Source organism: Spizellomyces punctatus, assembly GCF_000182565.1.
Source record: "Spizellomyces punctatus DAOM BR117 chromosome Unknown supercont1.4, whole genome shotgun sequence".
Lineage (NCBI taxonomy): Eukaryota > Fungi > Chytridiomycota > Chytridiomycetes > Spizellomycetales > Spizellomycetaceae > Spizellomyces > Spizellomyces punctatus.
In genome coordinates this window covers 14,099-37,505 of record NW_015971540.1, presented here as the reverse complement: position 1 = coordinate 37,505, position 23,407 = coordinate 14,099, and the positions used below count along the sequence as shown (strand labels likewise).

The window sequence follows — 23,407 nt, the reverse complement described above, 5'->3', positions numbered from 1 at the left end:
GATCCATAACACACACATACTAATCACTAATAATAATCACGTGATAATATCACAATGATGAAAAGATTGAAAGAACACGTGGAATGGGATATCACATGATGAACAGAGATGAGAGCAAGCAATGATCATACAAACACACACATGGAAAGAATTCCACAACAAAACAAATGAATCTGCGATAGAGTCTGTGTGTGTGTCAGAGAGATGTATGAGAAAGGCGGCAATTGACTCTTATGCCAATATGCAAATATGTTATACGTGTGTAGTCTTTAATTATAGCCACTGAATCATCTTTTTGTTGGGGTTGCTTAAGAGAAGAGAGACCGCGGTTGCATATATAAATAAACTTGTAAACAAATACACTCGGCGAGACACATTGAAAAAGAGAGAGATACAAAAATATCAAAGCAAAATATTACGCCGGAATGGGGCAACAAACAATCACATGATTTATATTGGGAATGTCCTTATAATCGAGCAAAACACATTTCAGACCATTGCAACAATGACATTCTCTCACCGTATCCCACTTGAAGAGCTGCTTCAGGACGATCCAGAGTTTAAGCTACTAAACAATCCCAACCGCTTACACACCTTTACACGAATTGTGGTCGCCGACAATGACTTGAAGTCAGCTTCAAAGTGGGATAGTCGGTATTATGCTGCCGCCAAAGTGCACATGGTGGAGAGACTTGACCCCAAGTTTGTCGTACCTGAAGAGTACTACCCATCAGAGCAAGGTTTGCCTCAGTTTATACAGTCAAAAAATGCCAGCTCATATTGACTTTTTGGTGTGTGGCATGTCAGAGCTAGAAGAACATGGGGTGCTGTTTGAGGCAACTCGTGGTGAAATATTGGAGAAGGCGGTACCTAATCCCGGCATTTACGCCCTTTTTTTCCTTGATTTGAGGGAACTATTGGCCTTTGGATCTGGTAATACTGTCGCTTCAGATGTTAGCGACGTGTCTGTGGATACCCGCGGGACAAACGATGAGGATAAGGCGGAAAAGGTTGCCGAAAAAACTCTGCTTGGCTTTTTGAACCTGTGGAACTGTCAGGACATTTGCGGACCAGGGAGGTTTGACATCGATGGGACCACTATGGAGTTGGATGTGCGCTCCCAATCTTTCCATGGGCGCCTTACCATTCAGGGGTCATTGGTAAACTCTCTAACAGATGGTTACGGAGCAGTTACCCACTGCAATCGAGATGGGAAAAAGAGAGTAAGCACCACTGTGGCCTTTGGCGTTGAGGCGAAGCGCCACCTGCATAAGAAAAATGATGTTGCGATCACGGCTCAAGTCGCCGCTGAAGCCATTGCAATCGCGCAACATAATGAAAAAAAGAAATCACATGGGACTCCTGAGGTATTTAGATGCCGACATTCTTCTTTTCATAGCTGGATTTTTCCGTGCTGATGCGCATCGATAGGTCTTCATTTTTTTCATTCATCACCGTCGATGCTATTTGGTATCCGCGGTGTTCTCAAGCAACTATTTGAAGAATCTCGAAGGCACCGGTCTGGCCGCAGAAGACTACATGGTGCTCAAGAAGACAAAGGAATTTGATTTGGCAAAAGGCGAGGATAGGAAAAAGTTTGCCAAGTGCGTAACTTCCCTATTCCGCTACTTGAAGAGCGGCCATGCCCGCATGGGAGTGCTAGATTTCGAAACCCGCGACCGCAGCATAGTTGGGTAACGATTCCTGACATATATCTCTCAAGAGGGAGAGAAAATGGTTTTTTTTCTCACACTCCCCATCGAGAGACGCTTACTGCATATTGAATTCTTACATGTTACTTTTCTGCAATTCATCCCTACACTATAATGCAGAACACACATTTCACACTCGTCCAACCAACCGTCTCACACTCTTTTTCCTTTGCTCTTGTTCTTCAGCTTGTTCATACAATTGTCTCGCTTTCTCTCTCGCTTTGCTCTTTTCTTCTTTTTCTCCCGTCTGTTCATTATGTTCTTTTCTCGTCTTGGTTTTGGGTTGATGGTGCATTACAATCAGGTCTGCAATGCGTGTCCATCCACGCCTCTCTTGCTCTTCGTGCTCTTGTTGCTCGCGAAAGAGTTGCTCTGCGCGCTCTTTTTGTTGCTTTTTAGTTGGATCTTCACTAGCTACACACACATGCGTATTGCAACTCTTACCTCGAGCGGCAAGACGCTTTTTGCTTTCTTCAAGGTGCTGATTATTCATCATGTTTGCGCGAGTTGTTTTTACCAGAGATGGACGAATCGGCACATTGAAGCTTTATAACTCAAATGGTTGGACGGGGGCTTTGAAGAATGGAGCCCCGCTTTTTGAGTTTTGGCAAAATAGAGCAATCATGAATCACGGGTGACGGGGGAGGCTTTTACCAATACCAAGTGATGGACGGAACAGATGTCACTCGAGAGCAATAGTTACACGCATGCACACGAGGTTAGTCTTTTGGCACACACACGAGTTCATACTCGAGACAAGACCCGTAACGACATGGATGCATTAAAGCAACATGGACTCTGAACTATATATTTACAGATTTGATGCATCAGCACAAGGCCATCCAGGTCCGCACATACAAGCATACGCAAACGAACCAAATGTTTGTCCATTGTCCATAGCAAAATGCCAGCAATTCACATCATTGAGGGAGGTTGGGAGCGGATTACGTTACATTGATCGGACTTTCGTAAGCATCGAATTTCCTGCCCTCACTGCATACCCCTATACGCTGAAAATCATCCGAGAACCGCAATAGTAGCAATTAAAAGAATCAAAAACATCCAAGGGATCCTCATCCATGTTACTGCATACTTTACCCTTAGTTTTATATAATAATGTTCCGATGATAAACGAGTGTTCGATCTCCGAGGCTTTTTCTACTTACTGCTACATGACTGTAGCTCCTTGTTCGCCATGTCGATTCCCTCTGTGGTTCCGAGGTAAGATTCATTCATCGTCTTACCAATAATCTATACAAAAGAACAAGAAACTCGTCTTGTGTGTATTGTGTGTAATATGGCTCATCATCCAATTATTTGATTTTAGCCACGTCTTTGGCATCAGCTCCCACGTCCATAACCCCATTACCTACATTGATGACCAAATTATCCTCTATCCCGCCGGAACCCAACTCGTCTCTTACAACACGGAACAAAAGACGCAGAAATTCCTACATGTGACGGATGGAGAGGGTATCACGGCCATGGCCGTCAGTTCCTCAGCGTCGCTTGTGGCTGTTGCGGTGCGATGTGCGAGTGGGACGCCTCCGACTGCTGGAGGGGATACGAGGCCGAGTGTTTTTGGGGGTGGAAATATGGAGAGGGAGGCTGCTGTCTTGGTGTATGATTTTGTGAATGGGAGAAAGAAAAAGGTGCTTGTTGCTGGGGATCCCAATGCAAAGGTAAGAAAAATCGTTGCAAAGGATTTTAATACTCTATGCCTTATAGCCTTTTAAATTTTCCTTTGAAAACATCCACTCCTAACGCACAGGAATTCATGGCTCTCGCCTTTTCCCCCGACTCCAAACACATTATCGCCCAATCATCCTTTCCAGACTGGATACTCTACATTTGGGACTGGGACAAGGCCAAACTCCGTGGCACCTACAAAACCGTTAGCTCCCCCCATGCGGATATCCGTCATTTGAGTGTCAACCCTTTTGAACATGCTGGGACTCAAGTGTGTGTTACCGGAAATTGTGTTTTTCGGACGCTGAAGCATGGTGAGGGGGGGTGGAAGGTTGTGTGGTCTCAAAAGACGGACAAGGTACGTATAATAAAGTCTTGTACTTTCTCACCCACCACTCTCACACGCACTCAAATAATACGGACTTTTTAAAGAACCTCCTTTGCCACACCTACCTCTCCGAAACCCGCATCCTAGCCGGCACCCAAGACTCCAAACTCCTTTTATACGATTCCGGCGACCTCATCCTCGAAATCGCCTACCTCCTCCCCCACGCCACCCTCCTCCCTTCCATCACAACCCTCAAATCCACCTCCAATGGCGTCCTAGCGGGTACATCCAATGGCGTGCTCGTTTATTTCGAGAAAGAGGATTCGGGGTTGGTTAAACGACGGGAAACGGTTGTTGAGGATGGTGTTGGGGTTGTGTGGGTTGCTACGAGTGTGAGTGAGGATGTTGCGGTTGTTGTGAGTGGGAGTCAGGTTTTTGTTGTTGGGTTGGAGGTTGAGGTACGAAGTTTTGTCTTGTTTGTTATGGTGAGTGTTTGTACTGATTTGCTGTTTTACAAACTTTTTGCTTGCGACATATTACGTTCCTACCGAATTGATAACACGCATTGACTTTTTACAAACAACTCCACGCACGCGCATGGACACACTGTCACGACATGAAGACTGACAATGCCAAATGCACCTACCTCACGCACCCCTTCCACCACGGCTCCATCACAGGCATGGACACATGCATCCGTAAGCCCCTCCTAGCAACTTGCGGAACTGACCGGTCCGTCCGTATATGGAACTACCTTGACAACTCGCTTGAAGTATTCAAGTATTTTCTTGATGAGCCCTTAAGGTATGTATCATGTTTTTGTAACAGAACCAAAAAAGGGTGGTATGAATTTGGTTTTTTTGGTTTCGTTTTTAGCGTCGCGTTACATCCGAGTGGGTTGTACGTTTTGGTGGGGTTTACGGACGGGTTGAAGCTCATGAATGTCTTGATTGATGATATTCGGCAGTATTGGGAGGCCCCTGTGAGAGGGTGTCGAGAGGTGAGTTTAGTTGTATGATTTTGTGGGATTTTTTTTATGGTTTGTTTATTTTGATCGGGTTTTGATGTTTTGGTAGTGTCATTTTAGTCATGGTGGACAGGTAAAACATTTGCTTTTTTACTCAATGTAGGAACAGCACACAAACCGATGTGATTCTTTTTTTAGTACTTTGCAGCCGTTCACGGCTCAACCATCCTCATTTACAACACCTGGACACTAGACATTATCACCCACCTCAAAGGCCACAATGGCAAAATCCGTTCTATTGCCTGGTCACCCGACGACACCCGCATTCTTTCCTGCGGCATGGACGGCGTTGTATATGATTGGGATGTGCGTGGGAGTAAGAAAATGGGGGAAGTGCGGGTGCAGGGGGTGGTGTTTTTGGGAGCGGTTGTGACGCCGGATGCAAAGTTGGTTTATTGTGTGGGTGGAGATGGGGTTTTGAGGGTGAGTTTTTATTGTCTTTTGGATTGCTGTTTTTCATTGATGTTGATGAGTGATTTTGCGGGTGATATTTAGGAAGTGAGTGATGGACATGTCTCGAGAGAGTTTTCGACAAAGGTTCCTTTGGCAAATAGTATGTACTCTTTTATTTTGTGCCATTCTGCACTATTTCGCCGTCTGTTCGTTTCTAACAAGTATCTTTTAAAGTCCTAGTCTCGCGGAACGGCAAAATGGCATTCGCAAGTACGTCTTCTTTCGTCATTGATTTCACAAACAGCCCCATGCTGTGCGTTATCGTGTTACTTTACTCACCACAATTTTCCCATAAATCAGCAACACCTCGTACCCTCCGCACCCTCAAATACCCCTTCCCCCAAGACGCACCAATAGACTACACAGACCAAACCCTCCATTCCGCACCCATCACCCGCCTCCGCATCTCGTATGATGATCAGCATTTATTTACGTGTGGTGAGGATGGGCTTGTGTGGGTGTTTCGGGTTGTGGAGAGGGAGAGGAAGAGGGAGAAGGAGTGGGGATTTAGTGATGAGGTATGTGCGTGTGTTGCCGAATTGGTTTTTGGTATGTGCGTGTATAGTGTTGAGTGTCGGTTTCTGTGGTGATGTAGATATTGGTCACGAAATCGGATTTGAAAGATAATTTTAAACTTCAGTCGGAATTGAAACGGCGAGTCGAGGTAAACTTTATGAAGCTGTATTGGCATGTCTCTTCTGTTTGTTTTTAATATGCGAACTGATGATTTGCCCTCTTTTGTGTTTTGTTTAGGACCTTCGTGCTGAAAACGAGACGCAACTCCGTGTCAAGGATCTCAATTATGGACATCGCCTCACAGAACTTGAAGAAAAATACCGTGCAGAAATCGAAACACTCAAAAACGTATGTCCCCCATGTTACTCATCTCACATGTACCCCAATTACGATCCTCATACATATATTATCCAAGGCCATAACCACCCTTCACACCGAACACACCCAAAACCTAGCTCACCACGCCAACCTCCTCAACACAGCCCGCACCACAAACACCGCCGAACTCGCATCCCTCCAAACCTCCTTTTCCACTAAACTCGATGACGTGACATCTAAATACAATGCCCTCCAAACTCGGACGCGGCAAATGGAGGTGCAGTGGGAGGAGCAGATGAAGGGGATGGGATCCGAGTATGAGGAACGGGTTGAGGAGGTTAAGAGGTTTTTTGGGGAGAGGATTAAAGAGAAGGTTCAAGTTATTGAACAGGTTTGTCTCTTACTTTTTTTTAAGGTGTTTACGATAGGGTACTAACGGAATTTTTCGACCCTCCTTGATACGCTGCAAACTATCATATATTCGTGTATCGTACTCATCCATTACACCCGTTATGCCTATTACTACCCTGGAAACCATGACGCCCATCAACCGCCGTGTACACTCGTTGACCACACCCCATGAATGCCCATTCCACCTGAATCACCTATAAAACATCGGGTACAACACCTCATCACACCGGATTACCAAAAACACCAGCTCAAAGCAACCTCCCAAACTGCCCTCCAAACCCACGAAGCAACCCTCACAGACCTCTCAACCGAAACCACCACCGAAATCCTTCACCTCTCCACCCACTACGAACATCTCCTCTCCATCGAACGCCAATCCCTCGCCTCCATCCGCGCCGAAAATGCTTCTATGCATGCGAAATTTATGGCGCTGACTCGAGGTGTAGAGGAGCAGAAAATGGAGTTGGCGAAACGGGTGAATGAGGAACGGAGGTTAGGGGGGATTATTAAGAGTTTGGAGAGGGATATTGGGGGGATTCGACGTGAGGTTTGTTTTTTGTGTGGTATTTTGAGGTTTACATGGTTGGACAGGTGGTTGATTTTGTTGGTTTTCTTCTTTTTGGTTGTTGCCTATGGTATTGTCTTTTGCCTGGTCATTGCATGATTGTATGCACATTTATTCGGATGCCTTTTGTCGATCACGCTTTCCGGTGGTTACTACATACGAAACGCACATTACTACTTGGTGGTATACCCTATGCAACGGATCCTTTTTCAAAACCTCATGCTTGGATCGGCTTGATAAACTCATTTCCTACGATACGCAACAACAATGATAACCTCACAAACAAAAGATCCAAGAACGCGACGACACGATCCAAGACAAATCCAAACGCATCTACGACCTCAAAAAAAAGAACCAAGAACTCGAAAAATTCAAATTCGTCCTCGACTACAAAATGGCCGAACTCTTTAAACAAGTCGAGCCCCGCGAAGACGACATCGTGTCCTTATCCACCACTATCAAAGACATGGATACAGAATTGGAAGCCTACCATGAAACCCATGATAAACTTTTACGCTCTTTGAAGCAGGTTCGGATGCGAGTTCGGGCGGTTGAGAATGAACGGAAAAAGGAGGGGACGTTACGCGGGTTTTGGGAAGGGATTTTGGAGAGGGTTAGGAAAGAGGTGGGGGAGTTGTATCATGTTGTTGAGGATGTGCCGGCTCTCAAGGTTTGTTTTATTGGGTTTAGTTTTTTGTGTGTTTATTGGATGGCTTACTATTTTCTTTCTATCGACGAATTGCACCACAACAAACATATGACATCCTACACATATATAACAACAAAACACAATCTTTACCCACCAACTCGGATGCTTAACACAGCGAACCCTCCTAAAAACCCACCAAACCTCTCTCCCAACCACACCCCCGCACACACCCCCAACCCCCGAAAAAAACACCCCACCAACAACAATAACCCAACGCGACCACCTCGAACGCACCCTAACAACCCTCCAAACTCGCCTCACCAAACAAACTGAAAAACGGATCCAAGAATACATGGATTTGACTCAACAGCAGGCTATGTTGGTTTCTGAATTGAATGTTTTGAGAAAGGAGGTGCGGAATTCGGAGGGGAGAGTAGGTGTGCTTGAACGCAAACGGAATTTGAGTAAGTTTTTTCTTTTTTTTTGTGTTGTGGTTTGGAGTGTTATTCATTGTGTGCGTTGCTTTTTTGGTGTAGCATACCCGATGATACGCCAACGATGATCCCTGTGATGTACATTATAATATTCATTTTTTTTGAGTACTGTTCCTCCATTACCTTGATAGCTTTTTGTGTAGCATGTACCGTGCATTGATGTTTTTCAATGCTTGATATCGTATCTGCATTCCAAGAATTCACCAAAAAAAGGGGAAATGGTCGTTTATACAATACACAAAAAATTCATGTCCCTTACGTCTCCGACGTCGCTGGTAGTAAGTCCTGCAGGGTTCACGTCATGCTTTGGCACTGAGATGGTATTCTATCGTTACCGCTGACGTTTTTGATTTTCATGTTCTTTTCATCCTCTTTTATGGCAATACGCCATAGATTGCTTTAAAAACAAAGTATATTACAGGCACGTCTTGAAACGTAACATGAGCCGGTTGAAAATGAATGCCACAGCATTGGGATATTCAATATGTGATACAACACAAATCCTGGTGGTTTGGCGGTACCCCTAAATACAACCTGTAAAGGTCAAACTCTTTACACCTAGCAAGAACGTTCCTAGTCCTCATCATCGGAAAAATCCAAGCCGGTACATATATTAGGAATTTCCTCCCGAACCCTCGCTTTGTACCTCGCAGCCAATAAGCTAATATATTTGTTTTCTCGCTAGTCTAGCAGCGTTCCACAAAATTCTGGAGGGGACAGCTCTTGGGGATAACTTGAGCGGGGAAGCATTAGCGCACACCTTTCAATGAATTGACCGGCATGACAGTGCCTGCTGGCCAAACCCAGAGTATTTGTGGGCTATCAAAAATGCTGCAAGTAAGCTGGCTGTTCAAAACCAAGTCCATGACGCACACTGATTTACAACAGGATGCAGCGTGTGGGTATGAGTATGATTTTAATGTCCACGAGAATAATAAATTTGTGATGGACGAAAGAGACATTGAGGATAGTGAGTTCCTCTTATAAACAAATGCACCTGATTGACTTTCACTCAAGTTCCAGATTATGTCAATGGCCTGCACATTATCCTTTACCTCATTAAAGATCTCGATCTCAGAGAAATACAAAGTAGTGTTATCCAATTCAGGAACGTGCCGATGGGGGCAACACACAGATGCTTAAGCTGCCACTCAAGTATTTTCATCTCATAAAAGCGATACAAGGAAAAGGATTCTTGTGCCTGTATAAGCAAACTGGTCGCGCAATTTTAGATGATTGGCGTTTGTTGCAGCACAGAACCTCCGGGTTGGTTTTATCTGCGCCAAAGAACGGCGTCTAGAAACAGACGCAACCTTAGAGAAATGCAAGGTTAATAACCTATTGCATGACTATATGGATGCCCTGATTGCGGAAAAAACAGCCCTGTGCTACAAACTAGCCGACAAGTATTGCAGCAGGCACTGCACTATGTATACGCATGGTTGGAGACAAGGACCAAATCCCGACGAACCTCAAACAACCGCATGCTGATGCAGCTCCCCTTAATTAATGACTACTGGAGAGAAGACTGGAAACTGGTTATTACCCCTGCTTTCAGCTATCCAAGCAATATCGCCTACCTCCAGACCTGCCAAATCTCCTTTGTAACTATCACTACGATATATACCCAAACGTAATGGATGAACCACAAGAGCTACGAGTCAGCAAAAAGTAACCATGATAGATAGACGAGAAATAAAAAGAAGTGAACAAGAACTGATAGGTATCAAAGAACTAACTAAACCATAAGCTATGGCGGTACGACCTAGATGCGAGTCCTCTCCTTTTCAACTATGCAAGAACGAACGATAGAATTTTAAGTAGATCTATGGTTAGAGCCATTTTTCTTATGGTGTTCGTTGTGTCCACTCATGTTTCCACCAACCTCTACCTAAGCAAAGGTACAGCTGTTTATGACGGACCCTCCCGAGGAGTTTGGTTCAGATAATGCATATGCATCTTGTTCAAGGCATTAAAAAAGATCCTATACGACGTAAAAACAGAATGATATGAGCGATATGGCAACAAGCTTTTCGCTTCCCTATATGAATTCCAGATAATTGGTGTAATGAGATTACATTCTAAACGAAGCACAATGGTGATTTAGGCCAAGTGTGTACGCTAAAAGGGATCATGGATCGTCTTGTTGCGTATGGATGTTGCATCGAAGATGTGAACTGGATGCAGGAGCTGAGAAGGTGGGGTACAAGTTTATTAGGGAGATCTATCCATCACCGCTAATATCGGGCAAATAAAGAGGAAAGGACGAATGGATGATGAGAAATGGTATTAGAACAATCCGTTGCTCCCTATCCTTCGTTCGCAAGCATGGGATTTTCAAAAGCTTGTTCATTGATTATATGCAGTCAAGATGCATCCTGCAAGTGAGGCATACGACATGGCCTTTTTGTGTTTCTCATCCTACCTTCAAATATGCACAAAGCACTTGGCTAGTATGATATAGCAATTCAATAGCAACCACCATATATAAATACTAATAGTCAAAATTAGACAAAGTAAACAATTTTATCGGTTCTTTTGTTGTTGTTGGTAGCTGATAAGTTTATAGACTATATAGCAGAATTGAAGTGCTGGTTAATTTGGGGTTGTAGCAGGAGACATAGAGATGCAGGGAGACTCATACCTAAAAACGCCGTGAAGGCAATTCCCATAAACTCTGGAAGGAGGTGGTAATAAACAATACGTTCAGATCAACAAGTTTAGGCAGCAGTCAATAATGTAGGACTCACGTTTTAAGCTCGCCTTGGTGCCCTCCCGAATCTGCACCATCCGGTTGGTCAAGCTCTCCATTTCCTTATCAATCCTCTCCTCAGCCTTGACCACCATATCCCTCAACTGCCCAGCCTCATCCTGTATTCTCGCCTTTTCCAAATTAATATCTAGCCGCACCCCACCATGCACGCGCGATACTTCTTCGCGCATGCTGGATTTCATACGATCCACTTCTTGGAGTATGCGTTCGAGTTCGGCGCGGAGGATGGCAAAGTCCCTTTTCTCGAGGGTGTGGATTTCGGAGCGAAGTTGGGTGAAATCGGATTCAGCGTCTGTTAGCTCGGCAGTTTGCTCGGATTTTGTGACCATGGAGCGGGCGACGTTCTCCATGCTGTTCTTTGGATGAGCTTTATTCCACTTGTATCACCCAACAGCTTAGAGAAACGTACCTCTCAGAGACAGCCTCGGTTACTAACGCCAATACTGCATCACTCTGAGCAGCCGTAAATCCCTCCGCTTGCAGCATTTGCGCATACCTCGCAGTATTAAACGTCGTGTTTCCACCCAACATGGATAATGATGCTGATATGGGGTCCACATGCGTTGATGGGGATGAGAGAGGTGGAAGCGAGCTTTCGAGGGTACTTTCGGCGGTTCGGTTGCCAAATGACTTTGGCGGGGATGGGACCTCGGATGCCGGAAGTGCGTTATCGGAGGGTGGCGTGGAGTTGAGACGGATGGATAGGACGAGGGATTGAGAGAGTGTTGGTCGTCCAGACCTTGGACAGGACCTTGAAACTGCCATACCGAAACCTTTTTGAGTCCACAAAGTACACAGTATCCTGAATAGCGAAGCACGTACCTGCCCCTAATCCCCGCCTTGCACACGGCCCTATTATGTTCATGCGGACGTGCATGTTGATCCTGTTACCCCACACGCCGCGACGACCTCAAAGAGCCTTCAACCGCTGGCCAATGAGGCATTCGAGTGCACTCCAATCTCATCTCTAACCCTAACCCTATCGACTCTGGGACTTTCTTCTGCCACTCTTTCAGAGTTCATACGGTAATGAAGACTAAGACATTTTGATAGAAAATGCCGGTATACAGAATATATGATACGCCGGGAGCGATATATATGAACTTGCACTGAGGGCGCGACCGTTGGTGGACTCTATCCGCAAAACTAGTCGGACGACAACAACCGCTGGCTTCAAGCTTGCGACAACAGCCTACGTAATCTATGGGAGCAACAGATATCTCATAATAGAAAGTACATCGACCTATTGGCCTCTGCAGGGATCGAGTTGCGAGGAGAATCATGATTTTGTTGTAAATCTAGTGTATTATATCTCCCATAGTATGGTTTTCCTGCGTTTATGCTAGAGCACACGGGTATGTCTTACGCCTGATCATCGCCTAACATGGTTGTCCCAATATTGAGTAAGTCACCAGCCAACGCTTTGCTTGCATCATCACTACCCGCCTTTACCAGCACCACCCGACAATTCCATTGCACATCTTCCAGCGGACCTCTCACCACAGCAATCGCAGAGGCCAGCTTTTTGGACATGCCACCTGTCACATCTACAGCACTCCCCACAGTTATGGACTCGGATGTCACGCAATTACAATTTGAGGACCCCGTTTTTCGGTTCACATGAATGGTTCGTAACAGTTCAGCATTAGCAAAGACTTTAGGATCCCGATCAAATATTCCGTCTACATCAGTAAGAAATACACAACCTCGTCTAGGTTTGAGTGCATAGGCAAAAGCTACTATCAAATCGTCGCCAGACAGTATCATGGATCCAAACAATGGACTTGATACCACGTCTCCATGTAAGACCGGGATGTATCCAGCGTCTATCAACGCAGTGACATGTCGCAATAAAGCCGTATAAGCAGTCTGTGGGGGCGGGTCCGGTTTTGTACCTTCCCCGCGAGACCAATTCCCATCCAACAATGACCCAGGGTTGACAGACACAGCCGGAATCCCCCTATCAATCAGCTCACCAACAACCATTCTATTCAACGTAGCAACAGCATGTCGTGTCTTTGCAGCTCCCAAAACATGTTTTGGAGAAGGTGGAGTAAACCCTATTGATAGACCCGCTGCATGCGCGTGTGGATGGCCAAACGAGCCGGCACCGTGAATGAGGAGGAATCTGGTCGTCGCGTGGAGGTTGGAGATGGAGTCGAAGAGGGGGTCAAGGAGGGAACGTGGACTGAGGGTTTCGTAGCTGGTTTTATCTGTTAGGACTGACCCACCTATTTTTATTATCAAGTCAATGCTTGTCATGATGGGCAAGAGAGGTCATGGGCGGACGGCAAGATTCGCAGAGTTGTCCACTGTTGTATATATATTTAGAATATAATAAAGTAGACAGATTTGATTCTGTATGGCGAGATGGCCGAGTTGGTCTAAGGCGTCAGGTTAAGGCCCTGATCTCTCCGGAGGCGTGGGTTCAAATCCCACTCTCGTCACTCCACACTTTGGCCAGGTATTTTTTTTTGAAATTTGCATGTTCATTTTCTAACGTCCACCCTTGTGATACGTGCCCGATACATTTGCATTTGAGTTAAAACTTACCCTCTGCCTTGAAGACCTGAGGCCTGATCGGTGTTTGTCATATGCTGCCCTGCCACTATAACTCTGATCGTACCCTCTGAAGGAGTTTTTCAATAGGCCGTTGTGATATTTAGTTTTGCCCGGAATTGATTTCACTATTTACACAGGAGGTATGTCTTAACTTTGCTTTTAAAAATCAACAAATATGAGATGTTTTTAAGTTCTCATGCAAGACTAAAAATCGTCGGTTGAAGTTACCAGAATTCCTCCGCAAGATGAGTTCTACCTCCAACACTCTTTCTGAGCCGGACGTCTTGAATATGATTGAGCTATGAGACGTTTCACACAGGAAATGTCAGCACATTTTTGGCTTTGAATTCGGTAGTCATCCAATATTCCTCACTCAAGTTCATAAGGCGACCTAAATGATTGATCTTATCTTCTTTGCAATGTGCGTTCAAATACCCACGTCGGTGATGTTGAGACGATCTCAATTTGTTGTTGAAAATTAACTTTCCTTCACAATTTAAAAACGGGTCTTTTGCATTCTGTACAGTGGGTTGCTTCAAGGACAGTGGACCGATTGTAGAATACATGTCTTCCTCACAATATGGGTTTGATTTTTCATTGTCGTCAACTAGGGAAAGTGAGATTTCTTTTTTGGCATTGCGGCTAAACTGATGAGCAAAACATTTGCCTTTTGAGTTTTGGGCGGTAATTGTGAGATAATATTTCACTACAATCCAATGATGACTACCACCATGTCACTCTACCCCAATCCCCCAGAGCATGTAATTCTGTGGTTCTTCGTCTTCATGTTGACTTTCATCGATTGAATTGAATTATTTTCTTACTGCACGCTGGAACAAGTCTTGATCAATTTGACCAAGTGAATGTTATTATGAAACTACGACTATTTGGTGGTCATGTCAGAACAGGCAAAAGTCAAAAGCTCGGAAAATTACAGATCTTTCATTTAGGACTTTACAATGGTAATAGGGAGGTTCGATGGTATTTGGCAACAGTTTTGTTTTCGTCATACGTGCATTTTTGAAGGAACCCCGGAAGGCCACGCGAGCGATGATGCAGGAAAAGACACAAATCTACCGGGGGTTGGAGAAGCAGTGGTCATCTCCTGTTGATGGGTGACGTGGCAGTCAACCCAGGCTGAATTCAGTGTGTATGCGGCTTGAGATGCAGACGTGTGTTTTCTCACCGGGGATGACACCAGTCCATCTACATGGGGAAATATTCGTAGGCATTCGGAGGGAAGGCAAAGCAAAGGCATTATAGCAATATTCTCTCGCGAGCAACACGTTTATTTTGAAAGTCTCCCAATCTTACGTCAGCCAGCATCAAATGCTAAGCGCTAAGTAAGGTGCGTTAATTTCGCTACCCAAGGGATCACTGTGGGAGACCGCTGCTGTCATCACAGTCTCCGCTCCCCCACTCTCCGATCATTGTCCTGCCCACGCGGGTTATTTTGTCAAGCGACCACTGGACCACTCGATCTCTCATGAATGATGCCTTCGAGCTGATATGAAAGATGATGGAATCTCTTCAGGGACTGTTGGAGGCACTTGACGTGCTTAACGTTGCTGAGTGTCCGTTCATCGACACTTTACATCGTATTGATGACGAGAGAACGCGGTGGATATCCGCAATTTGTGGCAGTCAAGGATCAACGAGCCCCTTGATCGATGCATACCTTACGTACTGGGATTTTTTCCGTCGTCTTCGTTCCCGCAAGATGAATGTGTGTGAGAATATGTCCGAAATCGCGACCGGTTCCGCACGATGCTGCTCGATACGCTCATGTGGAGGTCACCTCATGAAATTGTTTCTCCACCCTGACGCATCGCGGTCGGAGGGGCTTACTCGACGCCGGACCGTATTGCGCCAGGCCAGATGTGCCAATGCCTCACTTTGCCATTTCCCTCTATAAAAACAGGTCGCGTTCCGAATCCCCCATTTTCCCATGAAAGTACTCCTCTGTCAGCAACTCTCAAGTCAATCAGTAAGCAGACGTGCGAGCATAAAAGACAGCACTACCGACACCATGCAGCTCAAGAACGCAGTTCTCTCCATTTTTCTTCTCTTGTCGTGTTCACTGGTGAATTCCACACCTGTTTATAGGCGACATGGTATGCGTCACGGGTCATCTTGTTAACAAAGCTATTAATACTCATGCCTATCGTACAGAACTTGTCGATTTGGCCGTCAAAGTCACAGGTCAAGCTCGGTTCCTTTGGGTAGCGCACGTCGCCACAACAGGAGATTATGCCATAGCTGTTGGCAGCGACAACTGGGACCTCGCTAACGCCATCAAACCTAAAGCACTTGAGATTGCACCAAAGATGGCCAATTTCCTTGGATCTTTCTACCCGGACGCGGATGTCGGCACTTTCGAAAAGCTCTTTGCGGAACATATCGTCCTGCTTTCCAAGATCACGGACGAAACAAAAGCTGGGAACACGGAGAAAGTCAAGGAATTGTATAAGACCCTACTGGATGGCACCAAGAAGCTTTCTGCAGTGGTCGAGAGCTTCAATCCCCCTGCGTATCCCAAGGACAAGATATTCGCTTTGTTGAAAGAACACGAAGACCTAGCAATTGGAGCCGCCGGAGCCATCATTGAGCACCGCAATGAGGAGGGATATGGGCTGGCTACGAAGGCGTTGGAGCAGAGTCAGGTCATTGCTGACGGATTGGCGGCTGGCATTTATCAAAAGCTGGGCTATTGAGGGAATGGAGGAGTTTGTACCTGTTCACTATTGCCTGTAGGTCGTTGTCTACAATATCCTAGAGTATCATATGTCATAGTATATCGCAGTGATATGAAAATATAATACCCTGTCAAAACGGAGAACGCAAATATGTGGACGTTGTGCATACTCTCGTGTTTCATCCAAGCGAGGTCATTGTGGACAAACATGTTACTCATATATGAGAAATATCCAATCCATCGCTGGATAGGTCAACCATTGTTGACGACAGGCCAGTACTGGCAACGACGATGCAAAACGATCTTAGCACAAGGCAAGTCACGTGACATTTTCGGAGACAGGCTTGGCTGAAGCAGCAGCAGGTCGCGATCTCTGTCAAAATGCCGCCTTCATTTCCCACCGACTGGCAAAATGCGCATGCCTCCTACTCCTCGGCTCTTAGAGCTCTATGTACCTCCAAGGAAGTTGCTAAAGGAAACAAACTACAGGAGCTGGACAAGTGGATGTGGAATGATCTTCACAAGGCGATAGTGGAACGAGGCAGCTTGACGCGGGACGAGCTGGTTGGTTAGCTTTGGGTCTTTTGGGCGAAGGTGATGGGAGCTTCACGTTCCGATTTTCAAACTCTTAGGTCAAAGTCATGGAGTGGAAGTTGAGTGTAAGATTTCTGTGAATGACGTGTTCCTCGGGAGATGAGGTGTTGGGGATTGAGCGATATTTTTTCAGAGGGGAAAATTTCGGCCGACCCTTCTTGCGCAGGTGTCCTCCAATCCACCAGATGTTGTTGTAGGGGCCTCTCGCAGAGGATTTTCGTTAGTTAAAGAATCTGATGAATCTATAATAGCCGCCTTGAAGGAATTGGCAAAGCTGAAAGGTGTCGGACCAGCCACCGCTTCTGGTGAGTTCGTGAACATGAACGTGTGACGACCTTTTGCAATATTAAGCATTTGGACTACCAGCTCTTCTGTCTGCATATAATCCGAGTATCCCTTTCATGTCGGACGAAGCACTGTCCCTCTATTCCGCTAAACTTCAATATACAGTACCTGCGTATAAAAACCTTTTGGAGAAGCTGCGCGCTCAAGCTGCCGAATTAAACAAGAGGGAAGGGAGCGATAATTGGACCGCTGGAAAATGCGAGCGCGCTGTGTGGGCTTGGTGCATTGGGAAGCGGTTTGGACTGACTGAGATGGGTGAGGACAAAGGAAATGGAAATGACACGGGCACTCCTGTCACAGAAGAAGATGGAATACCTGAGAAGGAGGAAAAGCGTCCCTCAAAGTCCAATGATGATGACGAAACGACTGGTCTAAGGAGGAGTAAACGACGGCGAAAGGCGGCCGATGAGGATGTCTCATAAAAATAATACCTTGCCGGACGTAGCATCGCCCTCCCAGTACAAAGTATGAAACCTGCTATCCCTCAGCGGGGGCAGTTTTGTCCAAGTCCATCCTCAAACCACAGAACATGGTCCCATACAGCAGTATGCTAGGTGTGAAGTAAACCCCTAAAGTCTCATAAGCGGCGGCCGTTCGCCGTTCATAGGTTGAATTCACGTGAATACTTTGCATTGTCAAGGTCACTATGTGTGTTTTGCAGCGAGAGTTGTTCCGTCATACAATCAACTCTTGTGTTCATTTTGTTTGGTACGATCTTGATGCTGTTTCATGGCTGGCAATTGCCGAGAGGGAGTTTAATGGGTAAAATGTGCTCGTCTTGATTGTCAAGGGCAATCGGCGGTCATCGGAGCCATATTATTTGAGCGTAACCACTCATCGTCATCATCAAGTCACATTCTCTCTTGTGTGCAATCCAACCCGACGGTCGGTTTGGCTGTTTCGGCTGTAAGCATTGTCCATCTCCTGCTTCATGCCTTGCTTTTGTTTAAATTTATTTTGCGGAGCTGTTTTATCTCTAGAAGTTCCATCAACAACGGCTTAGGCAGCCAGACGTGTTTCAGGGGAGTCTTTCTAAGGGGTTTATTAATTAAATGACCTGTGGGAATATTCGCAATTCGATTTTGGAATTTATTTTTTTCTCACGCGGATCTCCTCTTCTTCTCCAATTTTCCCACAGCTGATTGAACTTTTAATTACGATGCACATAAATATGAAAATACAAATGGTTGCCTTTTGCCAAGAAGCACACACCAGAGTTCAACAACCTTTCCTTCCGACCTTGAAGAAGGCAGCATGCCTTTCAACAAAATCCTTGTTATCCTCGGCTGTAGCATCCTTCTCTTTACCGCAAAGGCCCAGGCGGCCCCAGCGGCAAAAGCGCCATGCACACTCACGGTTCCTCCTAATGCCCTTTCCGCCCAAGGGCTAGCTACCCCTTACGAACTCGCTGGCGGCTGCAAGCAGTCTGATCCAAACACACAAAGCTTTGTAGAGGCCACCATCCTGGATCCCGCCACTGGAGAACTGTTTGCATATTCTCCTCTCGTCATCACAAAAGGGACCAAACCCGCCATTGCACCTGTTGTTCCCACCCTTCCCGCAAATGCGATTGTTGGCATTTGGTTTGGTACCAATGCAGACAATCTCCAGCTTGTCGACGTAAAGGGTTCGCTCAAGCAAGCCAAATGTGTCAATGGTCTCGGAAACAGCATTTTCGGTCAATTTGCTTCTTGCAACGGAGCGGGCTTCTTTGCTGCAGCGCAAAAGCAAGCCAAGATTCCCCAACTCGGTAACGCTAAAGACGGTACCACCTGCCCCACTGTCCGATCGTTCGCCGTTATCGACCAGGACCAATCAGATAATGTAAATACGCAATACCTCCAAGTTGGAGAAACTACTGCGCAGGATACAGCAGACAACAGGAAAAAACTGGGAAAGAAAGCCAAAGTTATTAACAATGGTTCCGACAACGCTCTTCTCACAGCCTTTTTGGACCCTGCTATCGGATGCACTCCGTTCCTCGTGTCCGCCTTGGATGATCCTGGCGCAAAGCGCGCAACCCTTGGTACAGACGAACTTCAAGCCTCCCTCCAAGGAGCTCCCGTCGCCCTAATACCCGCCAATGATCCGATGGTGCTCGTTAATGGCAAGCAGAATCTCAACAAAATCAATGCCTACCGCAAAGAAGTCGGTCAAACTCTCGCTGCGACGCTTAAAGACGCTGACCCCAAAACATATTGTCAAAACTTTGCCAAGGTTGCGCCGCCTGTAATCCAGAGTCAAAAAGGTTTGACCATCAAAGGAACTACGCCGGATCCCGCCACAGGCAACAACTTGTTTACCTTTCTTGGGGCACGATTTGCAAACTCTTTTGGAGCGGATGGTTTGAATTGTGAGGGGTTACTCGGGTTTAAATCACCAATTACTCCCGTCTTGAATGGGAAGGGTGTGGCCATCGACCTCAAATTTGCAAACAATAACAACAACCAGAACAACAAGCAGAATAACAAACAGAACAACAACCAGAAGAACGGCCAAGCAAACGCAAACCAAAACACCACGCAAACGGCCAACAACAACACCTCTCAAAAGAATAACAATAAGCAGAACAACAACCAGAAGAACGGCCAAGCAAACGCGAACCAAAACACCACGCAGACGGCCAACAACAACACCTCTCAGAAGAATAACAATAAGCAGAACAACAACGAAAAGGACAACCAAAAGAACAAGCAGAACAACAACCAGAAGAACGGCCAAGCAAACGCAAACCAAAACACCACGCAGACGGCCAACAACAACGCTTCTCAAAAGAATAACAACAACCAGAACAACAAGAAGAATAACAACCAGAATAACAAGCAGAACAACAACCAGAAGAACGGCCAAGCAAACGCGAACAAGCAGACGGCCAACAACAACACCTCTCAAAAGAACACCAACTAGACAGTCCATGACGAATGACCTCGCCCCCTCACGCTCAACACCGGCGCTGCTAGTAGCTCACCGACTCTTTGATAGTCATTTACAATAGACGTATGTATAGTTTACTGGTCAGTCGATACAGCGGTGCATATTTGTGAAAAGTGTACCATAAAACTAAATAGAGAGAATTTTTCTTTGCATTTGTTGAAATCTGTTGCAACCAAGTCTTGCTTGAGAGGGCGATGCTTTGAAATTCTTTTTGTCGTGCACTATAGTGTTATGAACATGTTGTCGAATCGCCCGTCTTCCAGAGCATGGCGCAGTTGGTCATTAAATGATTCAGTAGCCCTTTTAACTATGAGAGGATGAATATACCTCATGAAGTCAATTCCTCGAACGCAGGCATACCGTTATAATTACATTAGTCCCTTGCAAACCTGGTTTGGCATGCGACCGTCAAGGTGGTTTAGAGGGTGCGGGGCGAATGTTACTGTGCCACAGTTTACAACTACAACTACAATTTTGTAAGATCTGCGAACGAAAATGTGGGATTACAATTACAAGCAACCTGCACACAAAAGTACTCTTCAAACTAGTTCGACAGGAAATATGGGTCATGAGGATTTATTTCTGACTCAAATATACGCTAGGGAAAATTATTTAAAAGATAATAAGGCAAACATGGCAGCAATAGTCCTGCCTCTACGGCGGCAACTTTACAAGCAAGCTATGCGAAGATGGCTAGAGACCAGTCTATACATTAGGCTTTTACTTCAATTACATCCCGCTCCTTCTCGCCATGTGTGTGTTCTGGGTCATATACCCCCTCGTTGTTAATTTCCTCAAGACTACGGCCGGCCGTTTCAGGCAAAAGGAAAGTTGTCAAGAAACCAATGAACATGAAACCCGCCAACACACCCAAGGTACCGTCAAGCCCAAGGTCTGCCTTCCATTTCGCGAAACCATGAGCGGCCAGAATGGCACCTGCCTTACCAGCAGCAGCGGAGATACCGTGCGCAGTGGATCGGAAGCGGGTGGGGAAGATTTCTCCAGGGTAGATGAAGGTGGTCTGCGCAGAACAGTAAAGATGAGCAATGGTTACATTATCGGATGGAATTGCCTGTGTGGTGTCAACATACCATGTTGGCTCCAAAGTTCTTGAAGAACATGCCGAGAGAGTAGAGGACGATGAAAAGAGCTGTGCTAGTTTCGAGGATCTTGTTGTATGCAGAAGCCAAAACGACGTAGATGATCGTGCACATGGCGAAGCCCATCAATTGAATCTTCTTCCTGCCCATCTTCTCAATGAATGCGACGGAGAAGTAGTAACCTGGAACCGTTCCACAGAACGCAATGATAACATTTCCGACGACCTGGGCGTGGATAACATCGTATGGCGACGAGTGTTTGTCGGTCTTGAACCCGATGTTGCTGATGACGACAGAGTTGTTGAGGGAAAGACCGTAGAAGGCAACGTCAAGGCAGAACCAGCAGAGGGATGTGGCGAAAAGGAGCTTGAAGTTCTCCCGTTTTCCAAAGAATGCCTTGAACTCGGCAAAACTGTTGGATTTCTTTGCGGGGACGACAGCGCCAGTGGCTGGGGTGTGCATGCCAGTAGTGTCGGCACCTCCGTTGACAAATCTCTCAGAGTCTCGAACAGCCTTTTCGGCATCTCCAGTAATGGCAGCGGTGTAACGGGGTGTCTCAGGGATGGTAAGACGGAAGTAAATAGCGCACAAGTTGGGAATGACAGCAAGACCAAGGCAAATACGCCACACGTAGTCAAAGTAGAGGTAAGCTTGAGGGTCTGATGTATCGGTGAGCGCACTCTTGAAGCAGGCAAGAACAATAAAGGCGAAAAGGGCTCCGAGCAAGATACCAATTCCTTGCATGGAGAAGACCATGGCCATCATTTGACCACGCCTCTTGACAGTGGCGAACTCTGAGGTGATGATAGCGGAAACGGGGTAGTCACCACCGATACCGAAACCAAGCCAGAAACGCCAGAAACCGAGCATAGCAAGAATACCGATACCACGGGCAGTGTTGGACGCGAAGCAGCACCCTGGCAAAAAATGTAATGTTAAGATTTTCATCGTTTCTGTCGTAATTAATTGATGCCGGAAAACTTACCAATGGTAGACACAATCATAATACCCAACTCCACACCATACACCTTCTTACGACCCAACTTGTCACCAAGAATACCAAAGACCAATTGACCAAGGAGAGTACCCCAAATGGAAACACCCTTAATAAGACCGTCATAATCGATACTGGACCCAGGGAACGTAGGGACTTTGCCGCCATTGTCTTGGAAATATACAAAACCGATCATTGGCACAACAAGACCGATAATGAAGATATCGTAGGCATCAGTACTGGATTAACCAAAAACGCAAGTTAGATTTCATTTCCCATTGCGTTTTTAGAAATGCGATATGTTGAACATACAAGAAACCGACACCAGACACCAAGACCGCGCGCACATGAGAGCGACCAAACTTTGCCTCATCGAGGGCTTGGAAAGCATTTTGCCGTGTAGCTGCCATCTCTGAGGTACCTGATGAGGGATCGGCAGGTAGACAAGGCGACGGGTAGGGTAAAGAAACCAGGGAAGGCCGAGCGAGGGTCCGCCTTTTATTTCCATTCTGACCACAGAAGCTGAATAAAGAAAAAGAATAAAAAAAAAAGAAAAGTGGAACACTTCGTTCATCTACATTTCAACGCAATGACCAACCGATGGCCAGAATGACTGCACGTGCAGACATATCTCAGAACACGCGGCTCTTTGAAACGGTTTGATTTGTCTTTTGGCAGAAAAAAATGTTTTCTCAATTCTTTTGATACGCCCCATTTTGGAAACAGGAACATTCGATTGGACAATTCGAATCGTTTTTTCTACAAGAACATTTAACATTCTTAACCCTATCCCATTAACAGATGTGATTCGAGTGCTTTTTATCGTTTGAAACTTCAGCACATGCTGCCATGCCCTCGCCCGAGTGGATTAAAGCATTTGGCAGAATGGGAGGGCCGATCAACTTTTTTTTTTTTTTTCTTTCTTCTTTTAGCATGCAAACACAAGTTGGTGGTTGGACAGAAAGCAAATGTCAAAAAAACACAAATCGGACATGGGAAACAGCCAAAAGCCCGCTTTTGTAGATTCAAGAGAGATGAGGCGGTGAGGAGTTTGAATAGAGGGCTGGTTGATATCCATTTTCATACGTTTAAAGTTTTGTGTTGGGCGCCAATTTCATGTCAAATGTGTCAATGACTTTAAATATGCAATATACGATTGGTCACTATGAAATGTTGCATGCATTGTTTCAAAGCCGCTACGAAAAAAAGAGAACATGCGGATCGTAAGACAAGAACAGAAGCAAACTG

The 23,407-nt window shown here is 45.7% G+C and overlaps 9 protein-coding genes and 1 non-coding gene across 11 annotated transcripts; 6 read left to right on the top strand and 4 right to left on the bottom strand.

Moving 5' to 3' along the window:
- Positions 1-140: 140 nt before the first annotated feature.
- On the top strand, positions 141-2,018 carry SPPG_02438 (uncharacterized protein). Its single transcript, XM_016750728.1, has 3 exons — positions 141-740; positions 808-1,367; positions 1,432-2,018. The coding sequence occupies exons 1-3, from the start codon at positions 446-448 to the stop codon at positions 1,696-1,698; spliced, it is 1,122 nt and encodes a 373-aa protein (XP_016609970.1). The 5' UTR covers positions 141-445; the 3' UTR covers positions 1,699-2,018.
- On the bottom strand, positions 1,705-2,258 carry SPPG_02437 (uncharacterized protein). Its single transcript, XM_016750727.1, has 2 exons — positions 2,157-2,258; positions 1,705-2,093 (listed from the first exon to the last, which is right to left on the bottom strand). Exons 1-2 carry the CDS (start codon positions 2,206-2,208, stop codon positions 1,843-1,845), a joined length of 303 nt encoding a protein of 100 aa, XP_016609969.1. The 5' UTR covers positions 2,209-2,258; the 3' UTR covers positions 1,705-1,842.
- A 489-nt stretch (positions 2,259-2,747) lies between these two features.
- Positions 2,748-8,230, top strand: SPPG_02436 (uncharacterized protein; the record flags this gene model as incomplete). The annotated part of the gene is made up of 18 exons (XM_016750726.1): positions 2,748-2,933; positions 3,040-3,394; positions 3,484-3,759; positions 3,834-4,187; positions 4,352-4,533; positions 4,606-4,729; positions 4,806-4,829; positions 4,895-5,179; positions 5,252-5,309; positions 5,384-5,419; positions 5,510-5,727; positions 5,805-5,873; positions 5,963-6,073; positions 6,141-6,434; positions 6,702-7,001; positions 7,309-7,689; positions 7,844-8,132; positions 8,205-8,230. Exons 1-18 carry the CDS (start codon positions 2,908-2,910, stop codon positions 8,228-8,230), a joined length of 3,408 nt encoding a protein of 1,135 aa, XP_016609968.1. The 5' UTR covers positions 2,748-2,907.
- A 2,352-nt stretch (positions 8,231-10,582) lies between these two features.
- SPPG_02435 (uncharacterized protein) lies at positions 10,583-11,838 on the bottom strand. Its single transcript, XM_016750725.1, has 5 exons — positions 11,758-11,838; positions 11,345-11,693; positions 10,913-11,286; positions 10,807-10,839; positions 10,583-10,732 (listed from the first exon to the last, which is right to left on the bottom strand). Exons 1-5 carry the CDS (start codon positions 11,810-11,812, stop codon positions 10,689-10,691), a joined length of 855 nt encoding a protein of 284 aa, XP_016609967.1. The 5' UTR covers positions 11,813-11,838; the 3' UTR covers positions 10,583-10,688.
- Positions 11,839-12,205: 367 nt separating this feature from the next.
- On the bottom strand, positions 12,206-13,235 carry SPPG_02434 (aspartate/glutamate/uridylate kinase). The gene has a single exon (XM_016750724.1). It carries the CDS (start codon positions 13,195-13,197, stop codon positions 12,298-12,300), a length of 900 nt encoding a protein of 299 aa, XP_016609966.1. The 5' UTR covers positions 13,198-13,235; the 3' UTR covers positions 12,206-12,297.
- A 64-nt stretch (positions 13,236-13,299) lies between these two features.
- SPPG_10053 lies at positions 13,300-13,382 on the top strand. Its single transcript has one exon. It is a non-coding gene; the product is annotated as a tRNA-Leu (tRNA).
- A 1,856-nt stretch (positions 13,383-15,238) lies between these two features.
- Positions 15,239-16,333, top strand: SPPG_02433 (uncharacterized protein). Its single transcript, XM_016750723.1, has 2 exons — positions 15,239-15,611; positions 15,670-16,333. Exons 1-2 carry the CDS (start codon positions 15,446-15,448, stop codon positions 16,209-16,211), a joined length of 708 nt encoding a protein of 235 aa, XP_016609965.1. The 5' UTR covers positions 15,239-15,445; the 3' UTR covers positions 16,212-16,333.
- A 242-nt stretch (positions 16,334-16,575) lies between these two features.
- On the top strand, positions 16,576-17,589 carry SPPG_02432. Of its 2 annotated transcripts, XM_016750722.1 has the most exons (4): positions 16,576-16,756; positions 16,825-16,851; positions 16,920-17,091; positions 17,153-17,589. In XM_016750722.1, exons 1-4 carry the CDS (start codon positions 16,697-16,699, stop codon positions 17,551-17,553), a joined length of 660 nt encoding a protein of 219 aa, XP_016609964.1. In that variant the 5' UTR covers positions 16,576-16,696; the 3' UTR covers positions 17,554-17,589. The 2 variants fall into 2 exon arrangements, with proteins under 2 accessions (XP_016609964.1, XP_016609963.1); XM_016750721.1 differs by having other exon boundaries at positions 16,825-17,091.
- A 636-nt stretch (positions 17,590-18,225) lies between these two features.
- On the top strand, positions 18,226-20,278 carry SPPG_02431 (uncharacterized protein). Its single transcript, XM_016750720.1, has one exon. It carries the CDS (start codon positions 18,386-18,388, stop codon positions 20,036-20,038), a length of 1,653 nt encoding a protein of 550 aa, XP_016609962.1. The 5' UTR covers positions 18,226-18,385; the 3' UTR covers positions 20,039-20,278.
- Positions 20,279-20,627: 349 nt separating this feature from the next.
- Positions 20,628-22,621, bottom strand: SPPG_02430 (phosphate:H+ symporter). Its single transcript, XM_016750719.1, has 4 exons — positions 22,472-22,621; positions 22,151-22,398; positions 21,157-22,082; positions 20,628-21,086 (listed from the first exon to the last, which is right to left on the bottom strand). The coding sequence occupies exons 1-4, from the start codon at positions 22,567-22,569 to the stop codon at positions 20,778-20,780; spliced, it is 1,581 nt and encodes a 526-aa protein (XP_016609961.1). The 5' UTR covers positions 22,570-22,621; the 3' UTR covers positions 20,628-20,777.
- Positions 22,622-23,407: the final 786 nt, after the last annotated feature.